General features: G+C 39.2%; 2 protein-coding genes and 1 long non-coding RNA gene across 4 annotated transcripts in view; 2 read left to right on the forward strand and 1 right to left on the reverse strand.

Moving 5' to 3' along the window:
• Positions 1 to 23,943, forward strand: part of LOC134662453 (uncharacterized) — a 167,563-nt gene extending 143,620 nt beyond the window's left edge. The window contains exon 3 of one of the 2 annotated variants that reach the window (XR_010098072.1): positions 23,584 to 23,943. This is a non-coding gene — a long non-coding RNA (uncharacterized LOC134662453). Of the gene's footprint in view, positions 1 to 3,811; positions 4,058 to 23,583 lie in introns of those variants that run through there. The other variant, XR_010098071.1, reaches the window with a different exon arrangement.
• LOC134662437 (uncharacterized) overlaps positions 1 to 24,786 on the forward strand; it is a 333,293-nt gene that overhangs the window by 177,706 nt on the left and 130,801 nt on the right. The gene's annotated exons all lie outside the window — the stretch shown is intronic.
• Positions 1 to 24,786, reverse strand: part of LOC134662451 (uncharacterized) — a 32,519-nt gene that overhangs the window by 2,090 nt on the left and 5,643 nt on the right. The window contains exons 2-8 of the mRNA XM_063518680.1: positions 14,547 to 14,687; positions 13,059 to 13,329; positions 9,347 to 9,630; positions 7,761 to 7,972; positions 5,636 to 5,780; positions 3,091 to 3,460; positions 1,164 to 1,355 (exon numbers count right to left, since the gene is read on the reverse strand). Coding sequence (XP_063374750.1) covers positions 1,164 to 1,355; positions 3,091 to 3,460; positions 5,636 to 5,780; positions 7,761 to 7,972; positions 9,347 to 9,630; positions 13,059 to 13,329; positions 14,547 to 14,663 — 1,591 coding nt within the window. The 5' untranslated portion in view covers positions 14,664 to 14,687. The remainder of the gene's footprint in view (positions 1 to 1,163; positions 1,356 to 3,090; positions 3,461 to 5,635; positions 5,781 to 7,760; positions 7,973 to 9,346; positions 9,631 to 13,058; positions 13,330 to 14,546; positions 14,688 to 24,786) is intronic.

The raw sequence follows: 24,786 nt of genomic DNA on the forward strand, positions 1-24,786 counted from the left end.
TACATAAGTCAAAATGACAGACTAAGACAAACGATTAATAGCTAACGCCATTAGACTTTAACTCTCTATTAAAGTACGGACGCTAAGCACGTATCATTTCGTATATTGACCTACCTGTTCCTGTCTCTAACGCATGCGCATAATTATATTTTTGTCCCGCTTGCACAATCGCATTGACCGCCGCCATCATTTCATGGGCGGAAAAGCAATATAATTACGCGCGTGCGATAGAGATAGGGAAAGATTTGTCATTTTTCGGAATTCGTCGTGCTCAGCGTCCTTACTTTTCAATCAATAAGCAAAAAATAATAATTTCCGAGAATATAACGCCAATAATCTCCAACATGACTCACCAATGATAGGTCCAATGATGAAGACGAAGACCTGTTCCTGTCTCTAACGCACGCGCATAATTATATTTCTGTCCCGCTTGCACAATGGCATTGACCTCCGCCATCATTTCATGGGCGGAAACGCAATATATTTACGCACGTGCGATAGAGATAGGGAAAGATTTATAATTTTTCGGAATTCGTCGTGCTCAGCGTCCTTACTTTTCAATCAATGAGCGAAAAATAATAATTTCCGTGAATATAACGCCAATAATCTCCAACATGACTCACCAATGATAGGTCCAATGATGAAGACGAAGACCTGTTCCTGTCTCTAACGCACGCGCATAATTATATTTCTGTCCCGCTTGCACAATGGCATTGACCTCCGCCATCATTTCATGGGCGGAAACGCAATATATTTACGCACGTGCGATAGAGATAGGGAAAGATTTGTCATTTTTCGGAATTCGTCGTGCTCAGCGTCCTTACTTTTCAATCAATAAGCAAAAAATAATAATTTCCGAGAATATAACGCCAATAATCTCCAACATGACTCACCAATGATAGGTCCAATGATGAAGACGAAGACCTGTTCCTGTCTCTAACGCACGCGCATAATTATATTTCTGTCCCGCTTGCACAATGGCATTGACCTCCGCCATCATTTCATGGGCGGAAACGCAATATATTTACGCACGTGCGATAGAGATAGGGAAAGATTTATAATTTTTCGGAATTCGTCGTGCTCAGCGTCCTTACTTTTCAATCAATGAGCGAAAAATAATAATTTCCGTGAATATAACGCCAATAATCTCCAACATGACTCACCAATGATAGGTCCAATGATGACGACGAAGACGCCCTTGCCGACCATGTGCAGGCCAAACGCGGCCGGCAATTTCTCGAGCGGGCAGTACTCGGAGATGGTGAGCGTGAAGTTGCTGAGGCACATGCCGCGGAAGAACCCGCAGATGGACAGCCAGATCATCAGCGGCACCCATTCCGTTTGCTCCGCGAGTACTGTTGTTGTGGAAAAACATCCCTTAAGAGCCAACAGGAGTGGTCATTTCTCCATACAAACGTACTCGACTGTTTCCTCCGTGGGTTTTGAAGCTAGAGCAATGATTTTTTCAACACAGATTAATATTGTCAATATCTGTGTCGGACCGTTTTGCTTTTTTTGATATTTTTGTTTTTTAAGGCGCTAGAGCCCTTCAGAAATGGCCTAATTGACTATGCCGCAATGAGAGGCGCGCTATTCAAAACTTATATCAATTAGCCAAAAAAGCAAAACGGTCCGACACAGATAATGTCATAATCATTTAGATTTCCAAATTTGGTTACGATTGGTTAAGTTTTGGAGGAGGAAACAGTCGAGTACGAAACCTTGATTTTTGAGATTTTTACGCAGGATTTTTCGCCTTATCCTTATCACACTAGTTTTAGGAGCCGCTTCCGTTAGCGAGACGGGTATATTTACCTAAAATATTTAAATCTCAGCTCCTGTTGGCTCTTAAGTATTTTTCTCTTTTAATCCGTCGAGTCAAGTCCCACAGATGTGATATCGCACACGAAATTTTATACACCAGTAGTTATTAACCTGGGACTCGACATTGTAATAAACAACTCGACAACTCGAGGGCCTAAGACTTCGCCAGCGTTTTTTTTTTATTACTTTAAGGGCTCATTTAGACGTTGCGAGAGCTCGCATGCGAGTTTCATTACATTGCGTCATTTGATCGGTCCGCTGAATTGATGTCACCTCAATGGTCCGCAATGTAACTAAAACCGTATACGAGTTCGCGCGCCGTCTATGAGAGCCCTAACCTTTCAAATCTCAGGCGATTTTGATTGGTCAACCAAAAATGACATGGAAGTTTTAAATTTAGAAAATATTTCTTCTCTTTGCTGCCGCGATATCACGTCAGTGGGTACCGAAGGGCTGAGGATTCATTTAAGTATAATCAAGTATAACTAAGGAAGAAAGTCATGTTAGTTTTCGTTTTCACTGGCAGTATCTGGGGACACGGTAGTGCCCTCGCCAAGTCAAGCAAAATAGATACACAGAATGTACCATCCCTTATCCGAAGCCATTAAAGCCGTGGAATTTACCGAGTCTGGACATAACGTCGCAGTAGGATCTTTCTCGCACTTTTTCCCATTACATATAATGAAATGATGTAAACAAAGTAACACCATAGAGAAATATAGTAAGACAAGAGTGCTCACTCCATACATCAGTTTTAGTACCAAAAAGACTATTAGCATCGAGTAGCGGAACTATCAGTACTGCTACTTGACAATAGATTTTTAGCATTAGAAATAAGGTAAACAATCTTGATGTGTCTTTTAATTGAAAAACACATTTTAAAAATAAGTTACGGTAAATATGTAACACTTATGAATCTAATACGATCTTTTATAGTCTTCTGCTTTCATAAGTAATAGTTATTGATTTTTAAAAAGTGTTTTTCAATTAAAAGACATGTCAAAATCGCTTACCTTCTTTCAAGTTTTATCTAATGCTAAAAAAAACGAACTATAGCACCGACCGGAGAGTCTTATCTCAACAGCATAAGACTTTCCGGTCGGTGCTACATCTATTGTCAAGTAGCAGTACTGATAGTTCCGCTACTCGATGCTAATAGTCTTTTTGGTACTAAAACTGATGTATGGAGTGAGCACTCTATGTATTTTTTTCTCTATGGTAACACAACGGGATGTGTGCCATGACATAATGAATCATATTACTAACCTGATCTCGTAGCCGCCAAAAAGAAAGCCGATATGAAAAATATCATTTTCTTGGATATAGTTGTCCTGTCAAAAATAGGGGGCAATATTAATCGCACCAAAATATCCGTGATGGCGGTCATGGACAGGCAAAAGGCAGTATCCTCCATATTGTAGCCTAGGTCTCTGATAAAGAATGGCGTCAACATTCTAAATTGCAGCTCCCCGCTCCAAAACAGCGAGAGACCGAGTAAAAGGTTCAAAAACGACCAGTCTTTCAGTAAATCTAAGTCCATTAAATCTATGAACTTTCTGAAGAAGCCTCTCTTTTTCTCCTCTTCTGGTTCCGACTTTTTAAAAGTTCTCATTTGTAAGGCATCTTCGTCAGCTGTCTGAAATGAGACAAAAACTTTATAAGCTAGTTCGTGGTATCGCGCGTATGATACTAATGTTCAGCATGGGTTAAGGCTCCGTTAACGATTTTAGAGCCAAAATGTAAAATTGATAGATTTAGTCGTTGAAATTGTACTCCTTTTGTTACATAATATCTAAATAACAAGTATTGGTTTCTATTAACACGTCTTCTCATCTTGCCTTTTAATAATAAGGTCCCGAGCGTGCGTCACCGGCAATATATGACGAGAAGGGGCAGTTTTTAAAAATTCATCAAAAACTTATAGTTATAAATTATAAAAAGCGGCCAAGTGCGAGTCGGACTCGCCCATGAAGGGTTCCGTATTTAGGCGATTTATGACGTATTAAAAAAAAACTACTTACTAGATCTCGTTCAAACCAATTTTCAGTGGAAGTTTACATGGTAATGTACATCATATATTTTTTTTAGTTTTATCATTCTCTTATTTTAGAAGTTACAGGGGGGGGGGGACACACATTTTACCAGTTTGGAAGTGTCTCTCGCGCAAACTATTCAGTTTAGAAAAAAATGATATTAGAAACCTCAATATCATTTTTGAAGACCTATCCATAGATACCCCACACGTATGGGTTTGATGAAAAAAAAATTTTTGAGTTTCAGTTCGAAGTATGGGGAACCCCAAAAATTTATTGTTTTTTTTTCTATTTTTGTGTGAAAATCTTAATGCGGTTCACAGAATACATCTACTTACCAAGTTTCAACAGTATAGTTCTTATAGTTTCGGAGAAAAGTGGCTGTGACATACGGACGGACAGACAGACGGACAGACAGACAGACAGACATGACGAATCTATAAGGGTTCCGTTTTTTGCCATTTGGCTACGGAACCCTAAAAATGATGTATAAGAACAGTTTCAGGAAATGTTGTAGATTGTTTAAGTATCAAAATTACGTTGAAATTAAGTCGATTTTCACGAAAAATATTCACTTGTTTTGAAGTAATTTCTGATGAAAATTGATTTCGTCTAACTTTCATTTACTCTTGTTCAATATCATATAACAAAAATATAGTCTATGCAAGTTGGAGTACAGGATATGTGTAATACAAAATTGCCATTTTTAGCAATCCAAACTTTACGAAATTTACAAATAAGATCGACTAAATCAGTGCTTTACGCGCGTTTACCTAAATGTCCATCAGAAAAAAAAACATTACTAATTTAGTGAGGCAGTTTTCAAAAAAATTATCTGTACAAATGCAAGATAAGAAGACGTGCTAATAGATACCAGGATACTTGTTATTTCTATTACGTAACAAAAGGTGCACAATTTCATCGCCTAAATCTATCAATTTTACATTTTTGCGACTAAAATCGATACCGGCCTCTTAAATACAGATTATAATTTAGCCATTTAGATTTTTTTTTTTAATTTTTTACCTCTTCTTCCTGTATTATCCGTATTGTTTTCTGTAATGAGGTGTGCAATAAAGAGTATTTGTATTGTATTGTATTGTATTGTAGCCAACCAATCGTGATAGTACATTTGAAAGGCGATCCAGAATGCAACAACACTCTACCTCTACAACAAGTTATATTACACTCTCTTATCAAATGATTTACCCCGGTACGGTAAGAGTAACACTGGGGAAAGAGAGACACTTGTAGGGAATCCTCATAGGTTCTGTTTCTCTTGTCCCAAGCAAAATAAACTGTACGTTATAATATTTACAAATTTTGTAATTTTCAATAATTTTTTAACCCGCATTTTTCGACTAGCACGGCCGGCTGACAAAATACATTTTGTAGTAAAGTGTTATTCATTATGGAAGATATCGTCGTGCCATTCGTGCCAACGAGTTTGCGGTCAAACTAGAGGGCGCAATACTTATAAAATTGTAAAAAACCAGTGACCGCACAATGTAATGTATTTAGAGCACTAATTTGTCTCGTACTTAAGACGTGTAAAGCCCCGTCTCCATATCGCGCGGCAAACCATCGAACATTGGCTCGCGCGGCAGCCGCGGGCAATGGATACCGGACGCATCGAGTTGGCTCGCGCGGCAGCCCGGTATCCATTGCGCGCGGCTGCCGCGCGAGCCAATCTCGATGGTTTGCCGCGCGATATGGAGACGGGGCTTAATAAGATGAATGTTTGGTAGTTATGATAGTGAGAAAAGATCATGACCTACATCGAGATAGAGCTGCAGGTAGCTGCCAGTGAAGTCCATGTTGGAGATGTTGGAGATGACGGACACCTTGCGCCGGCGCACCTCGCTCATGTTGGCCGCCGACGTCACGCGCGGCATGGCCGCCACAGACAGCGATGTGTTCAAGCTGTACGATAACAAAAATTTATTAATTAAATATAGTAGGTAACTTTTCACGGTCTCCTAGCCTAGTCGGTGGTGACCCGCTTACGAAGCCCCCAGGGTCACGGGTTTGAATCCTGGTAAATTCATTTATTTGTGTTTAGGTATCATTTCCATTCGGGGCGGGTGGTACGCGGCACTAGACTGAAAGATTATTTAATCTTTGAATCAATTCGGTTAGCAACGCAACGCAAGTGTATGTAATATGTAGTGTGCCAAGTACGGGCGTTTGTCAATTTCAAGTAAAGTGGCAATGTGGTACAAGAAAAAGCTATTGTTATAAATAGCTTTTTCTTGTACCACATTGCCACTGTTACGTCAAAATATGTTCAACCGACTGCCTTATGGAGCTTAAACACACATCAATGCTTAAGTATAGCTTATAGATGTCGGCGGCCGATCGTAAGATCAGGCAGATCGTAATGTTCCTGTGTAATATTTTGACGATAGTGACATTAAACCAATATATAGGTAGGATAGGTTCGTTAGGTTGCTTTAGATGCCCGAAGGGCAAACTGCCCAGGAATCGTCGACTCAGGGAACGGGTCAAAGATTTTCACGTTTCACGATATGCCTAGGAATTTCACGATATGCCTGATCTGACGATCGGCCGCCGACATAGATACTGAAACAATATCCGTAATATAGATAGCGTGCATGAACTATAGGGAGCAGCATAGGAGCCGTCAGATTTTTGGCGCGGGGCGTAAATGTGAAGTTTATGTTTCCGATGTAGCCCACAAGATGGCAGAACATACTATGCACAAGAAAACTTACGACAACGGTAGATGGTAGCACTTGCTTTTGGCAATTGTTTCCGATTTAGGCCACAAGATGGCAAACCCCCCAATGCGCACGGTCTATATGGCGTACCTTTTATTTTATTTTTATTTTCTTTATTGGGGAAAAAAACAGACATAGGCAGATAATACAAAAATAGGACATAGGTTTATACATTAATAGGTGCAACCTACATCCTGGGACAATTCCCACTGAGATTTATAAACTAAGAATATTTAAGTGGCATTGTCTTCGGATTGAGGTATAAATTGTGTGGTATAATAGATACTAAACTAATATTGGTACATTGATGATAATAATAGTAATTACAGTACTGACAAGATTCAATCACATAACATTGGAGAAGCGAAATGAGGAACTATAGATAATTACACTTATGGTAAATATAGGACTAAGCTTATATTGGGCCAAAACTTCCTAGTTAATATGAAGCAAAGTTTGATGAAAGTTAGAGGAAGTACATAAACAGTAAGTTTACTTTAGTGTCCGACCGAAACACGTTTTTTTGCCGAAACCGAAACCGAAACCGAAGGTTCGGCTTCGACTGTAGTTTCGGCCGAAACCGAAACCGAAACTTTGCAGATTTATTAAAATCGTTGAAAAATTATCATTAAACCGCTTTTATACACATATTCAAGACGCGTCGACTGTCTAGTGGCGCCATCATTAGGAGTATTGTGTTTTCTAATAAACCAATTAATTTCTGTAGGTACACATAATAAATATTGTTGCCCTACTTGCTCCCCAACTTTTGGTCTTTGTCACATAGGTAGTTTAGTTTCATAGTACGAAGTACTATTTCGTATGTTTCGGCCTGGCCGAAAGGTTCGGCCGTTTTTTGGCCGAAACCGAAACTACGGCCGAAACATGATTTTATGGCCGAAACTGGCCGAAACCGAAACCGAATCTTCGGCCGGACACTAGTTTACTTTACGTTTGAAATTTGCACGATTATTGTTGAAAATTACCTTAAACCGAGTTTGTCCTTGTCGAAGTCCTGGAGCGGCTTGTCGGCCGTGGCGGCGCGCGGCATGCCGACGGTGCGCACGGAGGGGTGGTTGGCGTTCATGTTCCCGTGCGAGCGCTGCGGCGTCAGCTTCGGCATCACCGGGTGCGACACCAGCGGGTTGATCTCGAACTATACCTTAAACCGAGTTTGTCCTTTTCGAAGTCCTGGAGCGGCTTGTCGGCCGTGGCGGCGCGCGGCATGCCGACGGTGCGCACGGAGGGGTGGTTGGCGTTCATGTTCCCGTGCGAGCGCTGCGGCGTCAGCTTCGGCATCACCGGGTGCGACACCAGCGGGTTGATCTCGAACTTGTCCACCTCCTCCTCGCTCTCCAATATACACTCCATCTCCTGAAACGACAGGTATATCGGGTAAAAAAACCGGCCAAGTGCGAGTCGAACTCGCGCACGGAGGGTTCCGCACCATCAACAAAAAATAGAGCAAGACAAGCAAAAAAACGGTCACCCATCCAAGTACTGACCCCGCCCGACGTTGCTTAACTTCGGTCAAAAATCACGTTTGTTGTATGGGAGCCCCACTTAAATCTTTATTTTATTCTGTTTTTAGTATTTGTTGTTATAGCGGCAACAGAAATACATCATCTGTGAAAATTTCAACTGTCTAGCTATCACGGTTCGTGAGATACAGCCTGGTGACAGACGGACGGACGGACGAACGGACGGACGGACGGACGGACGGACGGACAGCGGAGTCTTAGTAATAGGGTCCCGTTTTTACCCTTTGGGTACGGAACCCTAAAAACTAAACATTATGTACCCAGTGAGGTGTAAAAGACGAGGCATGGATAGTTTAGTTTTCCTGTCTAGTCGCATCTCGACCGATCTCTTTGGGATAATAGGGCGTTTTTTTTTTTTGTTGTCCCCTACACTTTTTTTTTTTAAATTTGGGATTTTTTATGTTATTTCTACTCAGAATCACGAGCTCTTTCTATCCTAATAGGAGAAAAAAACTGTCCCAAAATTTCCATACATTTTTCGATTTTTCCATTCCGCGACCGCCATACAAAGTCTATGAAAAATGGTGACGTAATGGAAATAAAAACCTTGGGACACTTGTTTTCTCCTATTAGGATAGAAAGAGCTCGTGATTCTGAGTAGAAATAACATAAAAAATACCAAATTTGAAAAAAAAGTGTAGGGGACAACAAAAAAAAAACGCCCAATAGTATACATATGTATTACTTGCATAATATTTTAACAACTTATCAAGCTAGTTTAATAATTGGTCTACAAAGCAGTTAAGGTTCGGTCACACAGGCGCGTTTTCCGGGCGGGGCGTGAGCGTTTTATATGTAAAAGCGGCGCGCCCCGCTCACGCCCCGTTCGAAAAACGCGCCTGTGTGACGAAGCCTTTATTTATAATGTAGGCTTTACAACGAATAGTATATAAGTAATATCATAGAGAAATAAAGACAAGAGTGCTCACTCCATACATCAGTTCAGACTATTAATTTCAGTGTCTACATCTAGCATCGAGTAGCGGAACTATCAGTACTGCTACTTGACAATAGATGCAGCACCGACCGGAAAGTCTTATCTCAACAGCATAAGACTTTCCGGTCGGTGCTACATCTATTATCAAGTAGTAGTACTGATAGTTCCGCTACTCGATGCTAGATGCTAATAGTCTTTTTGGTACTAAAACTGATGTATGGAGTGAGCACTCTATGTATTTTTTTCTCTATGGTAATATGTAATACCAACCTTGACAGTCTGCATTTCGCAGTCGACCGGTTCCTCCAAGAGATGTCGCTTTACGGGCTGCAGAAGGCAGGAGCCCAGCACGGCGTGGAAGGCGAGGCCGCCTAGTATCACCACCGTCCACCGGAACCCGTACTCCTCGAGCAGTATCTTGACTAGTTGCGGCATCACCATGAGGCCGAAGCCGGTGCCGGCCATGGAGAGGCCGACGGCCTGGCCTCGCTTCTTGGTGAAGTAGTGATTCAGGGACACGAAGGACGACGATGACGCAAGCCCCACGCCGAATCCTGGAATTCATATAAGTAGGTACAGTTATTTGAAACTGATGGATGGATTTGGTTTTCGCACCTCCTATTCGGAAAAGAGCTTTTTCACCTCAGCAGCTCGAACAAGGGTACTTTGCTACTTAAAAACAGTGAGCAAAATCGCATTTTGCTCACTGAGTGAGACAAAATGAGAAAAATGCGATTTTGCTCACTGTTTTTAAGTATCAAAGTACCCTTGTTCGAGCTGCTGAGGTGAAAACTTAATTGTTGGTATATCTTAAGAAAACATGAGTGAATAGGTACGAGGGGCGTTCAAAATATTCTCGGTATTGATATCTTACAACCTCTTCTAAAATTTCTTTCGTTACTGGCCGCTAAGGTTTATTCATTGACATTAAAAAAAAGTATAATTCGAACCGAGATGTTCTTTTGTTTTTCTGCAATTGCTGAACAAACATGAACATCATGTGGGAATTGACAATGTTAACTAAATTAGAACATCGATGCGTGATAAAATTCTTGACAAAACAGGGTAAAAATCAAAAAACCATAAAAGAGGAAATGGATTGTGTTTACCGTGAGTCTGCTCCTTCTTTATCTACCATTCAAAAGTGGTCAAGCGAGTTTAAACGTGGAAGGGAGAGTGTTGAAGACGACCCTAGACCTGGCCGGCCTGTAGTAGCTACTTCACAAGAAAATATTGATAAAGTGGAAAACTTATATTGGAAGATGGTCGAGTGAAGGTAAAATCTATAGCACAAGTAACCAATCTCTCTATTGGTACCGTACATGATATTATCCATGACCATCTTAATATGTCAAAAGTAAGTGCAAGATGGGTTCCGCGAATGCTGACTCGGCTTCAAAAAGACATGCGTGTAGCTTGTTGTTCCGATTTTATTGACCTGTGCGGTGAAAATCCTGATGAGGTGCTGCAAAGAATAGTTACTGGAGATGAAACCTGGGTTCATCATTATGACCCAGAGAGTAAACAAGAGTCCATGCAGTGGCACATTAAGGGTTCAGCTCATCCCAAGAAGTTCAAGGTCATCCCTTCAGCTGGCAAGGTCATGGCCACGATATTTTGGGATTGTGAAGGAGTATTACTGATCGATTATAAAGAAAAAGGTGTAAATATCACAGGACAGTACTACGCTAACATTCTACGTCAATTAAAGGATGCAATCAAAGAAAAGAGGCGAGGAAAGTTAACCAAAGGTGTTATGCTTCTGCATGACAACGCCCCCGTCCATACTGCTCATATTGCCAAGGCAGCTATTGTTGAATGTGGGTTTGAAACTGTTACTCACCCACCGTATAGTCCGGTCTTAGCCCCCAGCGACTTCTTTTTGTTCCCCAATCTTAAAAAGGATCTGCGTGGAAATAAATTTTCCGATGATGAAGCATTGAAGGCGGCAGTGGAGGAGCATTTTTACACCAAAGATAAAAAATATTTTTATGCAGGATTAAAAAAAATAATTGATCGATCTTTTAAGTGTATGAACATAGGGGGGGAGTATATTGAAAAATAAAAATATCAAACTTTTCGTACTTGTTTGTTTTCATTCTCATACGGAGAATATTTTGAACACCCCTCGTAAGTGATGAAGAAGGAATACCTACATTTTTCGGGTTCTCTAATATGTTCTCACTGCTGAGGTGAAAAGTTTTGTGAACTACACGAGATCAAAGTTATTTACATCTCGTGTGCTTTTGAGTCCCTTACTCCGCTCAAGATTCTAAATTAGATTCACTCGCTACGCTCGTGAATCTATTATTGAATCTTTCGCTTGCACGGGACTCAAAATAAGCACTCGAAGAAATATCAAACTTTGATCTCTTGTTGTACAAATAACTATTTATTCCCTGCCAGGAGGGATTAAAGTGGCATTTTTCCTCCCTGCTAGGAGGGATCAAAGTTCTGTTCTCTGTTCTGTTCAAGCACACTATTTTTACATTTTTTTGCACATTATTTTTTTAGCTTAAATAATCTGTTTAAGCATCAGATTGTGTCAACACTAAGATTTTTTTTATTTTCCTCATAGTTGATGTGAAAAGCAGTATGTGTCACACGGTATCAAAATTATTTCGTCTTGGGCGTTTTAACACTTGAATCCCTCATTACGCTCAGGATTCAATGTACGCCCTTGACGGAAATATATAATTTTGATCCCTTGTAACACAAACTACTACTAAATTTATGGTTTCTTACTCGTATTTATTATGTTGTTCCTAGTGCAATTCGCATTACTGGCCTGGCCTACCTACTAAAAATAAACGTTAAACATAGAGATTGTGTAAACAGACTGACTGAAAACGAATTATTTACGGAGGCACCAATTTAAAAAATTAGCACAAATCGTACGTGTTTATTACCAGCGGTTATTTTAATTGGACGAAGACTACAGGGTCAGCTGCCTCTTTGTAAATAAGTTTAATCGTAATGTATAATATGAAGTATACCTACCTCTTATACCTACTGAGTATTTGGTGTAAACTATGGATGTAAATCATTGAAACAAGTCTACATAATTTTAAATGCGTGGGTAACACCTTCCATATTTAGAGTCTCAGTATATGTGCGGGTTGATAAAATTTCCAGTGTGAGACACAGGAAGCACCTTTTACGTACGAAGCACGGTCAATATGATACGTAACAGCCATAAAATATTTTGTACTGTAATGAATACGGCTTTCCGTTTTTCTGTAAGCTGTTCTATAAGTTCTAATATAAACCACGCCAAATATATTTGACAATACTTTTATGTACTACGTACCTAACTGTGCCTACTAGGCAACAAAACAAATAAAGTAAACTTTAGTTATAACTACATTTGGAAGTGACGCCAAACGAGAGGCATAACAAGGTTCGTTTTAACGACTCATAAAATTGTTTTACAAGGCATAAAATGATATTAATGCTCAGAAGTACCGACTGTGAATCATAAAATTAACAAACAATAAGATATTTGTATAAATAAATATACAAATATATAATAAATAGCCTCAGGTTTATCCTTATTATGTGCTTATTCCAAATGATTGACAGTTTCAAGCATTAGTGTACTATATATAAGTGTATCATTATATCTGAAGATTTTTAAGCACTAATGTCGCCTGTAAAGTAAAATAGTTGCTTGAGTGTTACGCATTTGATTTTTACCAAAAAGTATGTAAGTCAAATGTAAATACGATAACGGTTTTAAAGGCAAATCGCGGCAGTTTACTACACTTTAAACCAATACCTCTACGGTGAAAGCTAAGTGAAACGAAATCTCCTAGAAAACACAGTCCATTTAGTTTGCGGACGACCGTTAGGTATGTTGAGTTTGCTTAGCTCTCAAATATCGGCTTTTGTAACAAAAGCTGATCGGTAATTACACCTTGTCGTAAACATGCCGATAAGAGCTGTCGTCAACTCCACGTGCGGCCAATGTGATTTAACTTACCCCCTAGAATGCTGTACGTGGCTAAGATATGGGCCATGCTGTTCGCCGGGGCGGTGAACAATAGACCCAGGGCGCATATTGTCGAGCCGACAAAGCAGACTTTTCTGTAGGAGAAGGTCTTTATGACAGGTCCCACGAAGAACCCGGAGAAGTTGACGACAGAGTCGAGCGTGCTCGCGATGACGGACGCGCCCGTCGTCCGGACGCCTAGCTCGTCCAGCAGATCTTTAAACAGGAGACCGAATGACGGCTCCAGTGAACGCGTTGAAAACTGAAAATTTAAATGTGCCGAATTAGAATTATGCACAAATCTTAGATAAATCGCAAAGATATCTATTAGTAACAAACATTATCACAATAAACCTATTAAGATAACAGTAGTAAATAAGGTAATAATGCTTAGTGCCGAAGTATCCAAGGATCAATAATATACAAATCAAGATAACCTCATTTACGGAGTCACGCGCTTTTGCACGTAGGCACTGCATAAAAGCATAATGCCGTCATTAATCATTTTGGCAATACCCGACTACAGATATCTGAGTATATGAACAACTTTACTATCATATCATATCACATATTAACAATATACGTATCAATTGATATAGGTCACTTTAATGCTGATGCTTTAGTAAAAAAATTGGTAAACGAAAGATGGCACTAATTTACTAATTGATACGAATATCAACAGCACTGGGATATCATCACAGAACATACTGGTACTAGTTCTGTGGATATCATCTTATTGAAGACTAGAATCCGATTCTGAAAAGGTATTAGGGGACCTCCCCTACCAAAAAAACCAATTAGATACCTACCTAATTAGGGTTTTTTTGACAAGTGCATGTTGATATGAAACATGTTAAACCATTTTTCGTATAACATTAATATTTCAAAATAATATCTTAACGTTAAATATATACATAATACCACGGCATATGGGTAAATAAACAGGCCGAATCGCTCGTTAACATAATTGAAAGCGTTTTAAATTTCTCCCGATTAAACGGAAACTAGAGTCCTTTAGATCAATTTAATGACAAAGAATGTCGCGCAATGCACTTAAAAGTAATTGTGTCAATTAGCACGTGAGCACAAAAGGTCCGATTAAGCAATGATAAATTATGAACAAGTGCCCTGTTGTTTTTGTATGCTGCAGTCTCGTTCTTCATATTACAACAAACGGTTGTATAGGTTGAATGAACTTTATCATTCTATGTTTTAAACAATTAAGCTAAATTACAGACATTATACGACGACTGTTAATGTTATTAAATGACTACATGGATTATTAGTACCACCAAACTCTGTGCATTTGCTGACCTACAATAATGCAACGGAACGAAGTTATTTTTGTAGAAACGTAATTTTTGTGAACAATCAATGTAAATTTATTTTTACGTTGACACTTTACGCCAAGAATGATAAATTATTTCTAAGCTGGTTCAACTCTTTAAAGTGATGTCAGGAACTTAGTAAATGACTTACATTAACTAAACTGACACCTAAACAGACCATCCACGCCCAGCCGCCGTCGGGGGCGACCTTCCGCGTCGCGGGCGGGATCATCTTAGTCTGAGCACCTTTGCTCTTCTCCACCGTCATGTTGAGCCTTCGTCACCTTTGAGCCTGCAACAGATAAAAACTCACTGTATTATCACCAATTATCACCAATAATCCATTTTACCCGTTGATGTACCCAACACTTTTTGTCCTTGGTATGGTTGGGTACATCAAGTTAGAAGAAATTTAATCCTAGAAGAAATTTAGCACTGGTCACATATCTTTTTAAAGTATTAAGGGGGATACTTCACAACCCGGAAGTACTGGGTTCGCTGGGACTGTTGGTGCCTCGAGGGCCTCGACGGCGTGCGCCGCGACTGTTGGCGCGCCCGACTGCGCGCACTAATTTACTTGCCAAAGCGCCCATTGTCAGGGAAATAGTAATATTGAATGAAGTCTCCGCCAAAATAGATATATTTAACTGCACTCTGAGTGAATTCACAAAGATAACAAGCCGGCAATTATGTTATCTGCCAAATATTTAGTTAGTCTGTTTTTTACTGTAATATATTTAAGTGTGTTGTTATCTGTAAATTTTTTGTCTTCCTTTATGTAATACATGTCACGTATTGGATTACTCTGTAAAGTGGTATTGTATAGTTGATTATAAAATAAATAAATAAATAAATAAAAATACAGTTCACCAAGTCATTATGTTTTCACCAAGGGGGAGACTTGGCCGGAGGGGGCATGCGATTGGCTCCCTGACACCGCCCTAACTGCGCATCATATAAGTAAATAAATATTTGTGGACAATCTTACACAGAACGACCTTGCCCTAAACAAGGCTTGTACTGTGGGTACTAGGCGACGATATACATACTTTAATAGATAAATACATACTTATATACATAGAAAAACTCCACTGTTTACTGTAAAAACAGCATCATATTTTTTATGGTGATACTTGTTCTTTTAAGTAGGTAATTCTCTGTGCTAGGACAGTGGCACTGTTTGTGGCCACTGTACCCTTGGTGGCCATATATTGTCTTAATATACCTACGATACAATTTATTTATTTATTATATGACTTTACCAACTACATTCGTTACCGTATACGGCTTTAAAAAACTGGATTTTTTATTTATTTTAATAGGTAATAGTTTTCTATACATTGATTCAACTGGCCATAAAACGATGCAAAGATGGCCAAAAGGCAGTAATTAAGAACAAAAAATACGTAAAATCTCGTTGGATGTATAGTCGAGCTCACATCAGGCAAACTTTTTTAACTCTACCATCCCAGCCATCCATCCAACCCAACCACCCAACCATCATCTATCTACCAGTCTAGGCCGAAAGAAAAGTCCACCTGATTTAGCTCAACTCAACTATAATTATTGAACCTATCCTATGTAATGTTCGTACTTTGTACGCAAGATACTTACGGCCGTAAAAATGATGAAAATCGCACTACTCGCATGTCAAACATCACAGCACTGATGGGTATAAATGACCGTAAATCACAGTCGGCAACAAATAGGTACTCGTATTTATCAGTAAATATCAGATCTGCGTGCGCCGGCAAAGGCAGAGTTATCAGTAGGTATCGTGGAGCGTGTTTTGAACGCCGGCCGGCGGAGCGCATCGACAACAAACCAACTGCGAGTGTATAAAAAACTAAGCCACGCGACTGGTACGTGAAACAGAGTTCTGCGGTTAGTTTCACCGTAGAGCGCAACGAGTCATTTTTCCAGTATAAGTGTGATCTCCGATGGCGCATAACCGTTTCGGTTCTTTCTATAATTCTTATACCAGTTCAACTGAGGCGATACGCGCTTGGTAAATTGGGAGTAATAGCCCCTGGAGATACGGTACGGGGCAGCGTGCGTGCCAGAATATAATCGTATATGGTTACTATTTGGTAATAATGAGAGGAGATAACATAATACGCAAACATAACATGTAAACATTTTATAAAGATTTGCATATTTAAACTAGAGTTGCTTATTTAACAAAAATTCTAGACAAATTCGATACCATTATTTGACGATACTAAATAAACATAATCAAGAACAGGTAAACAAACATGTTATTTCAGAGTTACCGAAATTAGGTTACCTATTTAACATTCAATATGCAATCATTAAAGATTGTACAACAAGAATTAACATAACTCATACATAACAACGATGACTCGAAGGCGAGAGGCGATCCCGAGCAATATCCATTTATTAAGGCTCTGGCCTTTACGAATACGTGATTGGATGATATATTATACAAGAGGTACGTGTTATAATATTAATAATGCCGTTTCCATGCGCTGTCTCGATCCATGCTCGACACCGTAAGCGAAATGAGAACGGATTCATTTAATGACAATAATATAACGACTTATATCTTACTCTCAATATGTACTATTGACTTGATAGAAGTAACATGTTGTTACCATTTCGTAACTATAAGTTTAATGAAAAATGCAGTCACAAAAAAATTACTACTTAAATAAAGTTAAACCAACGATTTAGATTTAGAAGAACCAAATCTCAATGTGCGTTTTTAACACATCCGGTGCTATAGCACTACTAAACTATTAATGCACAAACAACCTTCAATAAAACTTCACTAATAACCATCAAAAAATAAACATAAACATAAATAAACATAATTTCTTTAAAAAAACACGTATTTCATGGTTACATTCGTATAAATTTTAAGGGCTGGGGCGTTAGGAAAACCTATTGTAGCCATTCTAGATCGTCATAAGCTAACGTATTTTGTAGTAAATACATATAATATGTAGGTACCTTACGATGACACCTGAATTTGAACATTTCAAATCTGTTATTGATATGACTAAATTTGCAAGATCGGATCGGCTCTCTGACGATACTAAAGTAGGGTTACGCATCCCTACGCTAAAATCAAATAATGAAGTCTACACTCTACACACATCTGTCTTGGTAACCAAACCGGTTATCATTATCATCAACTTGAAATATTAGCTATATCTAAGAGGTTAATGCAAAAAACCGGACAAGTGCGAGTGGTTCTCGCCCACCGAGGGTTCCGTACATTTTTTTTACAAACTTAGTTTCCAGATTTTTGGCTGTAAGTACTTGTAGTGTAAGGTGATATTACTTGCCAAATTTCGTAGTTCTAGTTCAACAGGAAGTAGGTACCCTATAAATTTTGACTCCCTTGAGTGTCGAAATATACGTTTTTTGCGGCATAAACGGCCGTAAACATAAACATAGAAGTTTGATTTTTTCACAGCTTTAAGGGACTACGGACCTGTGTATATGGTTTCAATTTCAACTCGATGCCTCCACGCGTTCCAGAGATAAAGTGTCTTGACAGATAGACAGACGGACGTGGGCGGCGGACGGAAGGGCAACAAAATGATCTTATAAGGTTTCAGTTTTTTCCTTTTGAGCTACGGAACCCTAAAAACATGTTTGTCCTGCTGAAGCTACGAAAAAAACAATTACATATTTAGATAAAGCTGGCGTATGAGAGGAACGCTGGTGGAGAACAGCGTGCTTTTCGTGGTTTCCGTAAAGAGAAACGAATTTTTAACCCACCGACCGCCAAACGTCGGACGCGAAAACCGTGTCCTTGACGCCTGAGCAAAATTCGTACGATCGCACTCTGTTATAGTGCTTGCAGTACTATATATCGACATTACAATTTACGACGTTTTGTACTGTATCAGTTAAAAGACTCAACTGAAAAGATGAAGATTTAGAGCACACGTTTACAGTCACAGTTACACGCGATTCCATAATAATAGACTTGTGCCCGGACAAAAACAACAGGGGTCGGGTTATCAGCTCGGATAAAAATCGTATGGTGTACAAATAACACAGATTAACCTAGCCGGAGTGCTGGGACGTCCTAAAATAGCCTTCAATCTACTGGTAACCTTGCGCCGCACGGTGTCGCATGTCGGCATATCCCGCGCGTCGCGTACAGTTCAATTCCAGTTTCTAGCCAATATTCTCTCGCGACATAATACGAAGAAAACAACCTATGTTCCGTAGACAATAGGACATTTCATGTAATGAGTATAGTAATTATCCGTTCACATGACTTATTTGATTATCGGAAACTATAAGGCTCAACTTTGTTGTAACCACGTCATCCAACGAGATTTAATTATGTGGCTATAATTATAAACAGAATGTTGAAAACAAACCTATGGATAACTAAAATTAATAGGGAAAGGGAAATATTTACATAACTGAAACGAAAACTGCAATAAATATGGTTTTTATTTTAAGTTTTTTACATGTACATTTTACAATTAAGTGGGACTATAAGGTGATAAAAAGGCCCAGGTCGGTCAATTACCAAAGTGGCCAAATATATTCCCACTAACTAGTTCTGTGTAGAGTATATCCCTAATCCGCAATCCTTAATCCTATAAGGTAGAAAGGCGTGTTGCGTTTGTATGTTTGACCACTTTGGCCGACTTAACTATTTAACTATTTGATGCAGACTAAAATGCAGTCAGCTGCAGAGAAAAGCTACCCCGCCAGCATAGAAGTCTGTATGCAAAGGTGCTAAGCGAATAGTACAATGTTATAGTACATTGTAAGTATAGAGCACATACATATAAACTATACTATACTATTCATTATACGTGCCTACACAAATACAATAACACAAAGCGTAAAGAAGGCGCGGACTGACGTGCATTTGGAATTTGGACTCACGAGTATTTGGGGCTACATCAAGATCAGCATTTAATATTCGGCGCGCACGCAAATTATGTCGTCGTGCTTTATTTAGTATTTCTTATACTTTGACATACCCATCGTTTGTATAATAATACAGATATGCATACATAGTATAGGTACATACCAAATCATTGTACGTCGCGTCGCCATCACACATATCTGAACACGCACTCTAACGCCCTAACAATACAGGCGAACGAAGGCGATTGTGAACACCTTGGGCGCTCCGATATATCTGATGGCGACTGGTACAGTGTTGTTAGTGTTGGTTAGTTATTAGAAGTATAATTTTTCCATTTAAAATCCTTCCTACCCCATCCATGAACCTAGGTTACCGTCCTGATGTAAGTTTAAGACTGAACATTTGTTGCATAAGCTTAAACTAATATAAGTAAAGGTTTTAAAGCCTTGCAAAATTCGTAAATGTAGAACTAAATGGGAGAGTGCATAAACAAAGAAAAGAAAAAATATGACTTGAAAGTTTTTGAATTCAGACGAAAAAACGGCACAGTAAGGGGCATTGACCCAGGCTGATGTCAGACACTACAAAAACTTAGTACGTGTGGTTTTGCATGTAAGTATAAGGATCGCGATCTCGTCAGACCGATGTAATCGAAATCACGTGCCTATAGGAATGTTGACACATTTAACATTAACTCAGTATTTGAAGCTGCAATGTTCATTGTACGAGAGCTACGAATTATTCGGCCGAGGTAACTGGAGGGTGTGTCATTTTGCGAAGCATGTGATTGCGAAGACACTAACATAATAGTCTGTAATTCACGATTGAAAAAAACTATGGACGTGTGTAGAATTTCCTGCAGACTCATATTCGTTTTGATGGCTCCTCTACACGATTGGCTATCATACTGGCCCACTAAGATGGGTCAGCGTGTAGAGAGGGTACTGGTGTCTTATGGCGCGGCGGGATGGCAATGGGATGTTGATTTTTCGTCCGCAATGTTGCGTACGCATCTACAAGTGGCCCATTCCATAGTCCATAGTGCGTGCTCTCAACCATCGCATGGCAATTTTAGTCCAGCGCTGGGCGATCGTGCAGAGGAGCTATAACCATCGCATGGCCATCTCCACATTATAGGGTTGAAGCGAAAAAAAAATCATTTTCAGGTTATCATTATCTAGATATGTAAACATAAAAAAACACACAAGCAGAAGGTACTTCAAATCAAGTAGATAGATACTTAATACTTATCTTAAAGAATAACGATTAAACTTATCACATTAGAAAAGTCGGTCACTGGGAAGAACTATAATTGCACAATGTCACGTGAAGTGACGCTCATATTATGATACGACAGACTATAGACAAATGATACGGATTGCTATTGATTCTAATTGGTTATCAATGTTATCATATAACCATATATATATATATATATATATACTAACCAGCGGGCTCAGCACGGTTCCATTTTTATCGATTATCACTATGCCCGTCACTTTCGCACTTACATACTTGTTAGAACGTGACAGGCATGGTGATAAACGATAAAAATGCGACCGTGCTACTAGGGCAGTATACATTTGGTTTATAAGTTTTATCTCTAATAGGGTTTCATGCATAAGTAAAAAAAAAACTAAAATATATAGAGGAGCGCGTTATTAGCATCGTCCGCACTACATCCGTTTACAAGCAATTAACTAGCACTCCATTCTAGGTGACTTTCAAGACATCTTGATCGTCACGTAGGAGCCTACGTGCGTATTTGATTTGAAGTACGTACGCACATGCGTATGCGTATCTTATACTTGGGTCCCTATCTTCAAATTTTATATTAGTGTCATGTCTTGTCAATATTGGGCAATGGGCATCTTATAATTATTGCCGTTTGTCAAAATTCCTCCACATACGCGACTTCACGGTACCACGATACCTTATAAATACAGTGACGTCGCAGAGACTGGTCTACGTGCTGACGACGGCGTAAGTTGGAGAAGATTTGCATGAATAACAAATGAGGGAGAAGCCAGAAAAATAACCGAAATTTTGTAGCTTCTCACTGTAGCCGGGAAAGCTCGTTTCTCAACTCTAGTTGTAGTAAAAGTCTAGTCTACAGTCCAAGAAAAAGGACAGAAATTAAATAAAACATAACTAACAGCTGACCACAATGGCACTGCCAAACTTGGAAGACTAAAAAGATTTTTAAGAGCCAACAGGAGTGGTCATTTCTCCATACAAACGTACTCGACTGTTTCCTCCGTGGGTTTTGAAGCTAGAGCAATTATTTTTTTAACACAGATTAATATTGTCAATATCTGTGTCGGACCGTTTTGCTTTTATTGATATTTTTGTTTTTTAAGGCGCTAGAGCCCTTCAAAAATGGCCAAAATGGCCTAATTGACTATGCCGCAATGAGAGGCGTGGTATTCAAAACTGATAAAAATTAGCCAAAAAAGCAAAACGGTCCGACACAGATAATTTCATAATCATTTAGATTTCCAAATTTGGTTACGATTGGTTAAGTTTTGGAGGAGGAAACAGTCGAGTACGAAACCTCGATATTTGAGATTTTTACGCAGGATTTTTCACCTTGTCCTTATCGCACTAGTTTTAGGAGCCGCTTCCGTTAGCGAGACGGGTATATTTACCTAAAATATTTAAATCTCAGCTCCTGTTGGCTCTTAAGGTGGTTGGCCAACATTTCAAGTAGGCAACTATAGTAGCGAAGGTGCTTGAGTGTACTCCACACATTTTGACGAGGTATGATTACATGTACAGTCGGAATTCGGCCTGGGCAATCCATTTAAAGTGCCATTGTACGTAGAGTTGATGCATATTGTCGAGTAGGTATATTTTAATACTCTTAGGAATACATTTATATAGGTTGACATAAAACTAAAACTATAGGTAAGCTGCTAAGTATATTGATATAGAATTTACTTGTTTTCTTAAAAACATACGCTATTCTTACAGGGAACACAAAAAACATGTAAGAATAAGAATCACCCATTCGCGACCGAATGATGAGGTGGAAGTATAGATGTTTCCATCATCTGCAGCCGGTGGAATGGAAGCTTAACGGAGCCCACTCCTTTTCTAATACTCTTTCTAATCGGACTGTTTGTAACGGACCTACTACTAAAATGAATAAAGATTATCATGTTTTTAAAAAATTGTTATAATGATCAAACTATATCTAGAAAACCCTCGCTCCAATCACAGAATAATTATAATATGTAGTAACAGAATAATTATAACATGTATATTGTATACTAACCGTAATGTTTGTGAAAACGTGATGAAAAGTGAACCAGGTTAATTGATTACTAAATGTTCACGTCAATAATTGTCAATCTCATACCCATACCAACCCATGCCACAGAATAAATAATAGTACTAGGTACAGATGGTTTACTCTCTAACAAAACGCGTTTATAACGTCAGATATGACCGCTAGGTGGCGCAAGCGAGCGGGTAGCGGTGCGCGGCAACTACTATGGCTAGACACCAAAATTGGTGTGGGCCGCATGTACTTGTAGCGACGCGACGTCGCAGAGTGAGCCACGCCTGCCCACATGCTAAGGTATGCGGAATAAATATTGGACAAGTTTTGAATATGTACAATTAAAAAAAAGCATCGAGACCGAAATAATACCCTATTGTTATTTTGTAAATTTAACGTCTACTTACATATCTGTCAATCAGTCTGGTAAGTTTCATGAGTATTGGATTCTTTCTCTTGAAATTATGGTAAATCGAGAAGATCGACGCTGCGAAACTATGTAATTTCTACATTATCTTCCTCGCGTTGTCCCGGCATTTTGGCACGGCTCATGGGAGCCTGGGGTCCGCTTGGCAACTAATCCCAGTAATTGGCGTGGGCACTAGTTTTTACAAAAGCGACTGCCATCTGACCTTCCAACCCAGAGGGTAAACTAGGCCCGTATTGGGATTAGTCCGGTTTCCTCACGATGTTTTCCTTCACCGAAAAGCGACTAGTAAATATCCCGCGACCTCCGGATTGCAAGTCGCACGCTCTTACCGCTAGGCCACCAGCGCTTTTTATGTAATTTCTACAATACCTTACTAATTCCCGATGGCGGAAACCGATGATAATGTGCAACATTTTGTGCAAATGGGTGGAGGCCGAAGCTCTTTATATAATATTTTTTCGTCCTTTTCCTTGAGAAAAACTACTCTCAGAAAGCCCGGTTCAGGGAAAGATTCCAACTTTAGCTAGTTTACTGAGAGAGCTCGATTAAAGAAAAAAAACGGCCAAGTGCGAGTCGGACTCGCCCATGAAGGGTTCCGTATTTAGGCGATTTATGACGTATAAAAAAAATACTACTTACTAGATCTCGTTCAAACCAATTTTCGGTGGAAGTTTACATGGTAATGTACATCATATATTTTTTTAGTTTTATCATTCTCTTATTTTAGAAGTTACAGGGGGGGGGACACATTTTACCACTTTGGAAGTGTCTCTCGCGCAAACTATTCAGTTTAGAAAAAAAATGATATTAGAAACCTCAATATCATTTTTGAAGACCTATCCATAGATACCCCACACGTATGGGTTTGATGAAAAAAAAAATTTTGAGTTTCAGTTCGAAGTATGGGGAACCCCAAAAATTTATTGTTTTTTTTTTCTATTTTTGTGTGAAAATCTTAATGCGGTTCACAGAATACATCTACTTACCAAGTTTCAACAGTATAGTTCTTATAGTTTCGGAGAAAAGTGGCTGTGACATACGGACGGACAGACAGACGGACAGACAGACAGACAGACATGACGAATCTATAAGGGTTCCGTTTTTTGCCATTTGGCTACGGAACCCTAAAAATGGCCGGCCGATCCGCAAAATCTTGCAGAAAGCTAGGACGGAATTTATATGACGGCAAAACTGTTAAGCATCGACACCGACAGGCGTTCAACAAATCCGTAAACTAACTTAGAAAATGGATACAAGTATAGTTTTTGTTCTCTATAGCTATTTATAAAAATATAACAACATAAAGACATTCAATTTTAAAGCTGCTTTATTTAATTATTTATTTAAACTTTATTGCAAAAAATATGTACAACAATGTACAAATGGCGGACTTAATGCCAATGGCATTCTCTACCAGTCAACCATAGGGTCATTGGCGCAGAGAGAGAAAAACACTTTAAGTAGATTAGAAATTGGAATTAAATGGCGTTGTCTGTCTCAATCCAGTCGGATGTGTTATTGCATCAATAGTGCATCAATAATACTAATTTCAAAGTCCATTCCATTTTACTCTGACCGAGCCAGGGTACTCTAATTACACATTAGACATACTTGGAATGTGCATTTAATTGTATATCCGCGGTAGCCGTCTATAATTAAAAAAGCATGTATGTACGTTATAAACCTGCATATTACTCCGAAACTATTACATTTCGCTGAAGATACATGGGTGAAACCGGTAGCTCTTAAGGTCCTCTATGATGGGATTCATGGGCCTCGTTTGTTTCGTACTAAACGCGACACCTTAT

The sequence above is a fragment of the Cydia amplana genome, chromosome 3 (assembly GCF_948474715.1).
Source record: "Cydia amplana chromosome 3, ilCydAmpl1.1, whole genome shotgun sequence".
Lineage (NCBI taxonomy): Eukaryota > Metazoa > Arthropoda > Insecta > Lepidoptera > Tortricidae > Cydia > Cydia amplana.